This window comes from Vanessa tameamea, chromosome 11 (genome assembly GCF_037043105.1).
Source record: "Vanessa tameamea isolate UH-Manoa-2023 chromosome 11, ilVanTame1 primary haplotype, whole genome shotgun sequence".
NCBI classification, from domain to species: Eukaryota; Metazoa; Arthropoda; class Insecta; order Lepidoptera; family Nymphalidae; genus Vanessa; species Vanessa tameamea.
Genome location: NC_087319.1, coordinates 6778285 through 6791485, shown reverse-complemented (window position 1 = coordinate 6791485; position 13201 = coordinate 6778285). Strand labels below are relative to the sequence as shown.

Below are 13201 nucleotides of genomic sequence, written 5' to 3'. Positions count from 1 at the left end.
AAAAAACAATAATTTGCTTTTATGATTCAAAATCAAAAAATATTTAGGATTTTACTATATAAATTGTGTATACTGTGTGTGTATACTACAAGTGTGCCAGTCCAGCCAGAACCAAGAGTAATTTCAGACTCAAAGAACACATCTTACTTCCCGAGCTTGGTGGTTGGTGGCTTACTTATCATATATAAATTAAAATAATAGTATTTATTATATCATAGGCAAACTTACACAGCTAACTATCAATATTAATGACAGCATTCATATGCTCAATAATGGTATTAGAAAAATAAAAAATAAAACCACATTTGCTTCCTAACATAATTTATTGAAAAATCCATAGATTAATTAATCTGTTTCACAATGTATTAGCTAATAAAGCAATGAGACATGTTTATACCCATTCATTTACGCTTTAAATGTATACAAATACTAAAGCGAGTGTGTTTTGAAAAAAATGGATTCCAAATCACAAAGTCTTATTAAGTGAACGAATTAATGTTGCATATATTCCAATCAAAATTATGTTCAATGTGTTAGCAGTGATACAATTCAACCTGAAAAAAAAGTGTATTCTAAAATGTTTAGTATTAATAAATTAATGTAAAAAATAATTTTTAAGGATAAGGTTATGATGTCGTCCTGACCGATTTCCACGAGACCAACTAACTATAAAGTACAAGTGTGAGCGCAAACACATGTGCACTCTATTCTCTCAGTGTCATAATCCCAAGAGCAGTAAATCCGATGGGAGTGTACAGTTCCAACTTTCAGACAGTTTGAGGATTTTTCTATAAAAAAATATTTTTTTATTAGCCCGCCTTGGGATTTGAACCCAGGCCCTCAGGTTCTGCGGCCTTATATCAAGACCAAAGAGGCAGACAAAATATAAAAATAGGCATAACAATTGTTTTACAATAATTTAGCTCTTGCATTGGAATCCAATTTCAATGTCTATTTACAAATTGCAATAATCTTGATAATTCTATTGTTAAGCATTATAAGTCGGACCCAATTTGAAGTCTTAAATATGACTACCTAATTTCTCTAAGCCATCTTCAGATCACAGGAAGGCACCAAAGCCGAATGCCCGCTTAATGCTGTCAAAGTAATACCGCCTCCAGTTGTCACGTGTTTGATCAACCTCTGTTGCTGGAACAAGATCCTGCTTCAGAGTTACTAATGTATGATCATCCTGGAATGAAAAAAGTAACTATTTTAGTATTTGGTAAAAGAGTGGTGATAGATTTAAGCAATCATCGGGCTTCTATATTGAATAATTATTTTTAATATAATCAAGAAAATCAATTTTAAAATTGGAAACTAAACATTTATTTAAATAAAATCATCAGCTTGTTAAAATTATATTAAAATTCATACTATTTATAAACCACAACAACATTGTAAAATTGTTGTTATCTTTGTGGTTATTTCTAAATATTGGTTTAGTTTAAAGTTGAAATTAAAAAAGACGAATACATTACCTTTTCTTCTATATTAAAAGTGACTTCAGAGAAATGTTGATCAGGCCACTGTTTATATCTCCAGTACTGTACAATTTTCTTCCCTGGCACTAGTTCTCGGAATTCTCCACTAACATTACCACCAAACAATGAAAACTTGCCACCTTTCTCGGCTTCCATCTTCACATGACCTTGGGTGAAAGCAGTCACCATTTCTATTCGTGTCATAGCATCATAAAATTCATGAGCTCGACATTGGAAAGACTCCGATAATTCAATAGATTTAGTGTCTAATTTACAACCAACTTGTTTATTCTGGGAAGTAACTACCGGCTCCATGTTAATTTTTTTGTTGAATCCACTTGTAATGGTCGAAACATTGTCTGGTTTTACTGGGGCTTCACCTTTCTTTGGCAGGATTAAGCCCTTTGAGAATTCTTCTTTCAAGCTTCTTATATACTCTTTCAATTGCTTACGAATCTCATCTCTTCCAACATTATGCATAAAAGCTTTAACTCTCTGTGCTTCGTCACCACTGCCTTTGATTGTGACAGTCATCTGAAATGTTTAAAATGCCCCTTTGAAATATTTTGGTCTTATTTTTTTTTCCTTTACTTAACTAATTTCAGCCAATTTACAAGATATCCTAGTCAGGTGCAAACACAAATTTAAATTATACATAATATTCAGCCCTATTAATAAATCTATCATCTGCAATATTTAGCACAATGTGACTTTATTTTATTTTTTATTTTTGCCAAGGTAACAAACAGTTAATAATATACATGAAATACATGAAAATGTTTATTAAATTGAACATCAAGCAATCAAGTTGTAATTTAAGACTAATTCAGACATGTAATTTAATTAATACATTATTAAGATCAGAAAGTTTTGTCTTTAGTTTATTTTTAATATGATAAAATGGTCTCTTTTGTTAAATTTAATATCATCGGAAAGGTCTTGGATCTAGGACCTAAATTTGTACCTTTACAATGGTTTCATATGATACCCAGCTATAGTTAATTTACTTTGATACGTTTTCAAAGTTAATCTACTTTTATTCTGCTTATTACAAATTATTTTTTGATTGATAAATACAATTTTGAATTTAGTTTTAAAATTATTAATTTCAGTTTTTAATTTTTAAATATGTATAAAGATTTAACTTTCAGAGTAATTAAATACCCAAAAGTATTTTTTTTTTTAATATAAGCTATGTTAAAGTAATATTTATACAATTGAAAAGAGAAAAATAAACTTTTTGATTTCTAATAAGTAAATTGCAGTTTTGCAACATACCAAAAATTCCATACTATAATTTCAATAACATTGAGTTGCTACCTTTGAGTATAATCTCATGTAAAAAAAAATATTTTTAAAATTTTTATGGCTTAGAGTTCATGTATAACATACATATTTAGTATAACTACTCACTAAATATCTACTTAATGATAATATTCAATCTATAGTGTACAAGAAGTTTCCTTAGAGGCATCTTCTTATTAGAAGATGCTGGCAAGGCTTTGCTGGCAGCAAAGTAAATTTCAATATATGAGAAAAATATTAGTTTAAAATGGAGATATAAACAATTCATATTCGTATAATATAGCACCATTCTAGCATTCTTGCTGCCATTCCACATGGTCAAGATTTATACAGTAATAATTTTTAATTCATATTATAATATTAGTATTTCTACATAATGACATATATATTTTGAAGTGTTTGTATCATAAATGTAACATATAACATTAAAATATGCTTTGATTTATTTCATTTATTATTTTAATAAATAGTGCCTGTTTAATTTAATTTTTATGATTTCAAAGGATTAATGATGATGATGATTATATGATTAACACTGTTAACATAAAACATTAAATAAAATGATTACTTACATCTACTTCACTGACATCATTTTCTTCAGACAAATTCGGGATATGGATCTCTCCCTTCACTTTATCCTTGGCACCAGCCAATAAGCCTTCCCACTTCAATTTTATGTCCCACTCATAAAAGAATATTAATTTCCCTTTCCTATTATTTGCAGTGGCCTCGCCATCTATCTTTTCTACTTCAGTTATCTTACAATCTATGCCATTTTGCGCTATCTTCAAATTATTCAGCAACTCTTTTAACTGATCTTTCGACCACGGTCCTGCGTTTTTCTCGGTCCAATGCCAATTATTCACATTTGTTGCATCGGGGCGTTCTTCCACGATCCACCGAGGATCACCTTCTCCCCATTTGGCCATTTTACAGTCCCAACGTTAACACGAGGTGACCAATGATCGGCGTTTTTTAATCACCACAAATAGATGTAGTTCAAGGCTTCTCGATTGTTACTAAGATCTTATTTATTTAATTAACTATTAACCATGCATCGCACTATTTTTCACACTAATATTAACTTATATGTTACCTCTACAGCTATTAAAGTAGCAGACTTTTACTAATATCGGTTAACAGCAGACAACTCTTATTCATATTTTTCGAGAAACGTCGTGAATGAATGCGTGAATAGAAGTCAAAACTGGAAAAATGACATATAAATGCAATGTTTCCATAACTATTTCTCAGACTCCTTCTACATGTCCAGAAAATCATTTATAAAAACGAATGAAATACTTTTTAATAATTGTATAGATTACATGGGGTATTTTAAATATATTTTAATGAATTAAAATTCACTTTATTGACTGCCTGACTAGTGGACTGCTAGCTACTAGTTGAGTAAAGTTAAGGCAATTTTTTAAGTTATTTTATTTCGAATTCATGAAGTACTAGCGATTTCTTAATAGTTTATGATCTTATTTTGTTTATATGATGTAGCGACTTTATCCAAGTCTATTTGATTGAAATATATATAACTTTCGGGAAATAATTTACTTATGGCAACATCTTTGCATTTTCTGTAAGTTTCTAGAAACTAATGTACCTACCAACATTAGCATTTATATCCGGATGTCAGTAAATTATTTCGTTTTACGCATAACCTAACATTTTTTGTAAGTACTATAGTATTTTTTATTTATTTATTACTGACATACATTTCATACTGGAATTCAGTAATGAAGAGATAATCAAAACTAATTTTATCATTAAGATTATATTAGACAACTGGAGTAAGAGGTCTAGCTTAGGAGTGTTGACACTCTCGTGTCTCATAAAAGACCTAGAAATTCATACCAATAAACTTTTTTCCGGTTGTGTCTGATTGCTTTCCAATCGCATTATAAGAGTAAAGGAATAAAGAGTACATTTGTATTTACGAACACACTCAAAGAATTCTCCCGTACAATATCAAATACTATAAACAAATGAAATGTCAGATATTTAAAAAAAATTGTGCTCTACTGAATTCGCAAACACAATGTCCTCTTTATTTCTTTACAATCGGCAGCAATCCAGGGTTTTTTTTTTAAATATAAGTACTAAGTAAAAACCAAGTCTCAAGGAGTAGGTTCGGAGCTCCTATGTAGGTTGGTGGATACACGTGGCATAATCTCATCCGCTACATGCAGGTTTCCTTCACCGCCAAGCACGAGATGAATTATAAACATAAATTAAACAAAGATTTTAACTTAGAATCATCAGTTAAGATTCACATCTTTTCACCACTAGGTCACCACGGCTATACAAAGTTACTATTTTTTTTATTGAAATAAGAAATACATAAACTTAAATGAGGATTTGAATCAGACAACTAAAAAAAGCCTAGTTATATAATTTATTTATTACATAAATAAAAATGAATACTTTACAAAATGATTTACATTTACTATGAAACAACCAAATAGAAAATATTTGAATGTATATATCTATATCAGATAGTAAATGTTGTGATTAGAATTTTTGATTCCGCAGTGATCAATTAACATGATTCTTGTACATATACAAATTTCAGATTTCCCTCGACATGTAAGTATGTAGGTGCAATGTTTTTTGTCTAGTAGGTGATGGTAAAAGAAATGCTGCTGATTATTTTATTAGCAATAATATTGGCCGTTCTATCATTAATTTGCATTCTAATAATTATTAACTACTATGGTCATTCGCAAACCGATACAGACAATACTGGGAATTTAGGTAAACAATACAGTAAATTCGGGGTGCACTCGTCTAGACCGCTTAGTCGTTCCGGCTACGTCACGAATCCCGCGGCGAGTCAGCATGATTGTCAGCGTGTGAGTCGGTGTGCTTGTCGGCGAGCGCGGTGTCGGCCAGGAACGCGGCGATAGTGCGCGCGGGTCGGCCGGCAGCGCGTCCGGGTCGCAGATACACGGCGCCCCCCGCTCGGACGCCCGACGTGTCCACGTGCAGCCACTCGCCGCACACGAAGTGCTGGCATACATAAGCTCACTACTTCATCATCTAATATATTAGACTATACTACTTACGACTATATCCTTGGAAGTTTTATAATATGCAAATATTATATTATCTCTTATTAATATGTACTTTAAAAAAAAAACCGAAAATAGCAGACCTGATCAATCAAAATCAATTGTTACATTTGTGATAACAGAACCTACAAACGAATTATCTATAAAGATTGATACCTGTGCATACTACTTTCTAAAACATTACCATTACATTACCTTTAAGAAAGCTGCTCCCTTACAAATAGTAGCTGTCCCTGAGCCTTTGTTCCGCAAGTCAACAGATGGATCATCTGTAATTAAAACCCGGTAAAGTCGAATTAGACTCGTAACCATGAGTGAGGTGAAAGCTTCGTATTTTTTCGAAACTTGTTTCTGCACCTTTAGATGTTAAGATTAACAATATACGTCATTAATCATTTCAATTCATGGTGAGATATCTAGATATATACATTTCTTTCTTATTAAGTGATACTTCTGAAATGCTGAATAGTACCTAACGAAAACTCATAGTAGCAGCGCAGAGTTAAGGATATGACAGTGTTACCCTCCCGTTCCTCGGTAAGCACGTGAAATTGCGAATCTGCAACTGCATTAATCTGAACCTGCGCATTATAATAGGTTGCCGAGACGCAATTTCAATCAGGATATTAATTCTATAATGTGTCCAAGTGTTCTCACCTCGCACTTGTCTGCGGTAGTAGTCCCACAGCGGCAGGCGCCACAGGCGGTCGCCCGTGCGCGCGCCCGCGTCCCGCGCGCCGCGACACACGTGCTCGCTGTTCGTGAACACGCACGCGCACGCGCACGACGCGCCCACCGCTGACACCACGGCGTACAAGAATATATCAATTTGTTAAACTAACCACAAATAATGAAAGAAATAACATCTATATATATCAGACTTCATCGTTTTATTACTTTTAATTTTCTGTAACCAAAAATTGAAGAAATAGGAAAGAAAAGCAAAGTTCGGATTTTCATAATTTATATAATAACGGTTAAGGTGAACTAAAAATCAACATATATATAGTTAGCTATAAATATAGTTCAAAAATATACAGCACTCAAATTAATATTTCGTAATGCCTTACTGTACAGTTTGGTTACTGCGCCTTCAAGTACGTTATTCGTTTTTGGATAAATAAATCTTAATTTAAAAAATATGGACTGAAATAAATGCCAAATAAAAATGTTTAAAATCAGTTTTAAAGAAGTATATGGTACTTGAATACACATTACATACGTGCGAGAGAGGCGACGTCAATTACGAGCGCAGGCTTGTACATAGCCTGTCCGTATACCAGTGCGTCGGCCAGCAACAACTGACTTTCTAGATCTGTGTCCTCCACCTGATGATTGCATTTGAAATATTTATAGTGTCATTGTAATGCGGAGCCTTTTAGCTATTAACCCTCATACTTTCTAGCATTATTATTGATGGCTTTAAAAATCGATGAATCCAAAAAATTTAATAAAAGCATGTTACTATTTGTTTGGAGTCCTATTATAAAAGTCAGTGTTATCTATACGTCCATAGGATAGGACAGTTGTTTAGTTTTTAACTTTTTTTAATACTAACTACTTCCTACAATAAATGCTACTGCCAGGAATATTGGGAAGCGACCTGCATGTGTAAGCCGTTGAGTGCGGGCAGTACGTCTCCCGGCTTGAGGCAGTGTCCGCTCACAAGCTGCTCGCACAGCGGGATCACCGCGCGCACATGTAACGGCACCTTGAATAAAAAAACTAAAGTATAGAAGTTCTTTCACTATGCTAGTATATAAAAGGAAGAATATATTATTAAAATAGATATTTCATGACAAGTGTAACCTTGAGGATCGCGAGTGTCCGCATCACTGCGAGGACGACGGCCGCGCCAGCCACGCTGCGTGCACCGTGCATGTCGCGTGCAGAGCGCAGACATAAACCGCCACTGGAAGGTACAATTTATTTGTTTTTATTTTTTTTAATAATAATATTTAAACTGTAGCTCAGTTAACAGCAAAACTTAACATAATTATTACTGTGGAATGAAAATAATACAAGCAGAGTGGGCTAGTTAGGTGGTTACTTTGGTGGTTATATTTTCTGCCATACATATCAATTACACAATTTTTCGCCATTAAGAAATATTTTCTTTAGTGACAGAAATTTAATAGAGAAACAGTCGGAGAGCTTGGCTTTCATGTAAGTGAAAGGAGTGCATATCACCAGTCGAAGGTAAGTCCGTCTGCGGCGAGCAGCACGGGCGGGTTGTCGGCTCCGCGCCACGTGCACTCCAGCAGCAGTGGGGCCTCGCACGAGCCCGCCGCCACCGCCAGCACGCCGTGCATGCGCTGCGCCTCCAGCCACGCACGTTCGTGCGCAGTCACGTGCACCCCCAGCGGACACAGAGTATCCAGCGCCGCCTACCACGGTACTTTGATATCGGTTTGTCTTATGTAAATTAACGGATGTTCGTTGATTTGAAATCTATTATTCGTACTGAGATCTAAAAAATCACGTTGAGAATATTTTTGGAAAGGTGAAAAAATTAACATTTACTACCTGGGCGAAATCAACTGGAGTCATTTTATTAGGCGGCATATCGGTCAGATATCTGGCCCAGTTTTGTGACTGCCCGTACACTACACCAGTGTCCCATTCCTCTTGTCCCTCGGAACCGTGAAGAAACAATTGAACCTCTTGATGTCGATCAGTGCTAGATTTGAACTCTTCGAATCTAATGAAACATTGTGATTATTAATGATGTTAAATAATAAATAATGTTGAGAAAATCATTTAAAAAATCTCGAACGCAATAATGCTTATAAGCAAACTAGATATCTTTATTTTTTTATTAACAGGGAAAATATTTTTCACGCATATCGGTTCGACATATATTACACCAGCATGAAAAACGTACCGCCAGGCAGCCAGATGCGCAGCCTCTGCGGCGGCGTGCGGTGCGCCGGCCGCACATACCGACACGCGTGCACAGCCGCGCTCGCACAGCGCACGCACGCCCGCTCCCACCATCACCCTCACGTTCTCCTACCACAATGCAGTGTTTATTTACAATACACTTTTAAAATAAACAGAATTATATAGACTCGATTTTCATATTTATTTCATATATGAGGAACTTAGTATATTGTGGTTGTGTATAAAAAGCTTTATAAATGTTAGAATTATTCCCAAATAACTGAGTGACATAAATATAACTTACAAAATCGATAATATCTATAAAAGTCCTAATAAAATAATTTAATTTGGTACCTACTTACGTTAAATAATTGTACAGATTGGAACTTACGTTAATATAGAGATTTCGGCAAATCATTTTCGTTTTAATTGAAACATTTAATGAAAATACGTATTTTTAGTGTCCATACCCGAGTCTCATCTAACTCCTCCAGTTTGTTGTATCCCGGGTCCTTCTTGCCCAGAGACGAAATGGCGACAGGACCGAACTCCGGCACCACGTCGGTCACGACGAATGCCTTACCCAACTTTAGTTGACACGACAATCTGTTAAGATTATTTAAATTTGTACGACGGCAATGTGAATATCGTAGCAATCCATTAGCAGCCGTCAAAACAAACAATATTGTGGACTCGTTCGTAAACAATTATATACTTATATTTTAAGTATTGTGGATCTGGGTAGTAGAGGCAGGCGTAAATCCCTTAAGAAATGGATTATTTACCTGAATTCCTGTTGCCAGTGATATTTTATAATGAGTGCTAAAAAATGTTTACGACAAATGTAAACGACCTTTCAAGTAAACCAAACAAAAGTGAGCAACAGAAATTTTAATGAAATCGTCGTCGGTTAGTTAATATATGAAATATCATATAAGCTTACTCATTTAAATATCCGCATATCTTGCCACCACTTCTCTGGTTGATTTCTTCAGCGATGGGTGTCAGCTCGAACTTATCTTTGTCTTCGTACACCCCGATAACCAAACCACTCTACAATTATTATAAGAACATGTTAATCATGTCTCATGCAGGTACGTTGTATTCATACAATATTTTAACAATATTAAAATGAATATCCACAAATCGAAAAAAAAAAACAAGATTTAATTATTTTTTGTCAATTTAACATAGTTTTAATAATTTACTATAAAATAAAAACTTAGTAGGTTTTTCTAGCGAAAAATTTCCAGTAATATCCCTGAGTCTGAAAGTGGGAACTAACGTGTCTCGAAAAGCACGTAGCCGTTGGTCCTGCGCCTGAACTCTTTCCGATCTTGTCGGACTTGCCGTACCATCGGATTATGAGAATAGAGAGCGCACCTGTGTTCGCGCACACTGACTGGCATCCCTTGAGATTAGCCGTCATGGCCGAAATCGGTCAAGACATCATAAATAAAATGTATGAAATAAAATTTGTTACAAATAACACAGACACTGTTTTCGTTACCAATTTTTAGTTTAATATATAAGAATGGAAATTTCAGATGGAGCAACAAGGTTAGCCTTAACCCTAACAAAGACATGGTCTTAAAGATATTTTTATTGGATTGATTCTGTGAGATTAAATCTCTGAGTACATTTAGCATAATAATGTTTAAAACATTAAGAATAACTTGATGATCATCTCTACAAAATAATGGTATTATATAAGATAGTAGGTAAAACATTTTTAAATATCCTCATCTTTAAAAATATTATGAGACAATTTTTTTATTTTAATTACCTTATTTCCTTCAGTGTTGGTGTCCTGTGCTTCATTCTTTGATTTTTTTTCAGCTGCAGTATTACATTCACTAGGACCTACACTACTACAATACCTAAATAATCTACCAAAATTTACCCTCCACAAATTTTTACTCGAAAATAATTTTGTGTAACCCATTATAAAAAAAAACAAACATAACACAATAAAAATAACCAACTAGATGTACCACATTGTATTTAAAATTTTAATTTAGTTAAAAAGTTTAATCAAGATGGACATGAAAAATTAATATATGGAGCATTTTTTTCATCTGCGTTTAACTTTTGTACTAACATCATAAATATTATAGTTTATGCATTTAATTTTATGTTACTAGATCAAATAACTGCTAATTTAATGTTATTTGGTATAGAAACAGATATAACATTAAAAGAAATAAAAAATATATTTGTAATAAATTTATATCATCCTGCAACTACAATCAATTGGAATTATTTTAAAGGTAAAAAAACAAAGAATACATTTTTAAGAATCTGTACTGAAATCATTTTTAAATACAGTCATATACACACACTTTGTCACAAGTTCATCCCACATGTGAACAATAATTATCATATTTATCACCCATTCATAAATTGACTTTATTCACCTTTTGTTACCAATATTAATTTTGAAAGTTGTTGTTTTTGGCACATGTCTTATTGTCAAAGATATCCTTGTATCACGAACCACTGTTGTATCTTTTACATACTTATCAGAACACATATTTAGGTTCACTACAAAATCATCCAACAAATCTTCACTCACTTCGTCAATACTATGCAAATAGTAGCTAAACAACTTATCCTGTAGGACAAGTAAACTTCTTGGCTCCAAGAGAAAAGAGAACACTGGTTTTAATTTAGAACATTCATTAGATATTGGCTGCAAGAATTTTAATACTGTATGTGAACCTGCAGAGATTGTTGTTATTGTAGGGTAGAATAATGATCCATCTAGATGTGGGAGTATGCCTTGATCAGGTAAGTATTCATTAACAAGGACATGGTTGGGTTTATTACCATTCATTAAGTTTAAATGATGAATTCTCTCATTATATGTTTGCAGCCAATGTGGTATTTCTTCAGCTATCATGCCTTTACTGTGTGGAATTCCACCCCAATTCTGTAATCTTCTGTTGGAGAGCTGGGTCCATTTTGGTTTTGGAGATGAGTATATATTTGATAAAATATACTTCTCTTCCTGCGGTGTTATAAACTCTGATACGTAATATGCTGTTGGCTCGACCTGTTAATAAGGAGTTACATATTGTATACTGATTTTAAATGATAACAAGATTAGACATTACAGTATAAATGTGTATAAGCATGATAAAAATTTATATCTATTTAATAAAACGTGTGTATTGAAAATGAATAAATTTTATAAAATAAAAACAAAACTTCATGATAAGGCTGATCATTTGAAGGCATGATAACTACTAAAAGTTATAACATTATATGGATAAATTTAATAGTAATTATAATAAATAATAACTCACAGTGGTTACTTTATACTTCTGTATAGGAAAGGTATCGTTTATCATTTTTTATTATCACTAAAATGACAAGTGACTCACAATTTTACTAAAAATTATAACAATAACATGCGTATACAAAAATATTTAGGTAAAGTAAAATAATTTGATAATATAAATAACAATGAAATAAAATACTTTTGGTGTTTCTTTTGAATATATTTACAAAAAAATAAAAAATAATATTTATTTGTTCACAGAAACTATTTTTAAGATTCTCATTATATTATTATGACAGGTAGAAGACAGGTATAAGTAATATTAACAATTTGACAGTCAGTTGACACTTGACCATAAATCAGGATAAACTTTTAAAAATTTCGAAAAAGATATTTAGTAAAATAAAGGTTTTAATTCGAAAATGTATATATATTTTTTAATTTAAGTGTCTATAATTTCCAAATTCTAATCACTTATTACTTTCAATCTCCGACGAGTGTCTTGGTACATACTTTTTTTTATACAAATTACACAATACTTACATTTAAGGTACATACATATACTAAAAAGTATCATCTATATTACGTATGTACTGTATTACATTTTGATTTACCCCTTACTATTAACGTAGCTGGAACCGAGGTTATATCATGGATAGAACTTGGAAATACATTGGAAATGACAGACATCTTCAATTGCTCTTTGATGCATAAAAATATAGCTCAAAATAAAAGCTCAAATTGCAAAATGGAAAAAGAATTTTATATTACTCTTATTATATTAAACGGCAAGTGCTATTGCAAAAATATGTATAACAAAAGTTGTAGATTATGCTATTATCTACAAAAATGGTAACCATACTTTTTTTTTATGTATCATCTTTCCGTAGATATCGTGATGTCAAGGATTCGAAATACAAATATACAGTCGACACGGCACGGTCTGTATAGATCATCGGACGTTCATTATAAGTAATGGTAATGGTATCGAAGTCGAAACGGTAGAGACTTTAGAAATTTCTTTTATAATGGTGTACTTATGAACTCCACCTATTTTTAGCGCTATCCGAATTATTGCAAGCTTACCGTTTATTTTGATTGGACTGAATATTGAAAACCTTACTATCAAAGTTTGAGATGACAGTATTTTATTTTTAACGTTTTGT

The 13201-nt window shown here is 32.9% G+C and overlaps 4 protein-coding genes across 4 annotated transcripts in view; 1 reads left to right on the top strand and 3 right to left on the bottom strand.

Moving 5' to 3' along the window:
* LOC113395185 (protein TANC2) overlaps positions 1–13201 on the top strand; it is a 311678-nt gene that overhangs the window by 237210 nt on the left and 61267 nt on the right. The window lies entirely within an intron of this gene.
* LOC113395187 (activator of 90 kDa heat shock protein ATPase homolog 1) lies at positions 305–4007 on the bottom strand. Its single transcript, XM_026632760.2, has 4 exons — positions 3362–4007; positions 1482–2018; positions 1036–1192; positions 305–554 (listed from the first exon to the last, which is right to left on the bottom strand). The coding sequence occupies exons 1-3, from the start codon at positions 3716–3718 to the stop codon at positions 1061–1063; spliced, it is 1026 nt and encodes a 341-aa protein (XP_026488545.1). The 5' UTR covers positions 3719–4007; the 3' UTR covers positions 305–554; positions 1036–1060.
* Positions 5280–10849, bottom strand: LOC113395181 (cytosol aminopeptidase-like). Its single transcript, XM_026632750.2, has 12 exons — positions 10539–10849; positions 9696–9805; positions 9223–9358; positions 8754–8881; positions 8396–8570; positions 8060–8256; positions 7679–7781; positions 7473–7580; positions 7092–7197; positions 6527–6667; positions 6065–6138; positions 5280–5807 (listed from the first exon to the last, which is right to left on the bottom strand). Exons 1-12 carry the CDS (start codon positions 10695–10697, stop codon positions 5613–5615), a joined length of 1632 nt encoding a protein of 543 aa, XP_026488535.2. The 5' UTR covers positions 10698–10849; the 3' UTR covers positions 5280–5612.
* LOC135193494 (alpha-ketoglutarate-dependent dioxygenase alkB homolog 6) lies at positions 11063–12322 on the bottom strand. The gene is made up of 2 exons (XM_064216203.1): positions 12061–12322; positions 11063–11807 (listed from the first exon to the last, which is right to left on the bottom strand). The coding sequence occupies exons 1-2, from the start codon at positions 12103–12105 to the stop codon at positions 11166–11168; spliced, it is 687 nt and encodes a 228-aa protein (XP_064072273.1). The 5' UTR covers positions 12106–12322; the 3' UTR covers positions 11063–11165.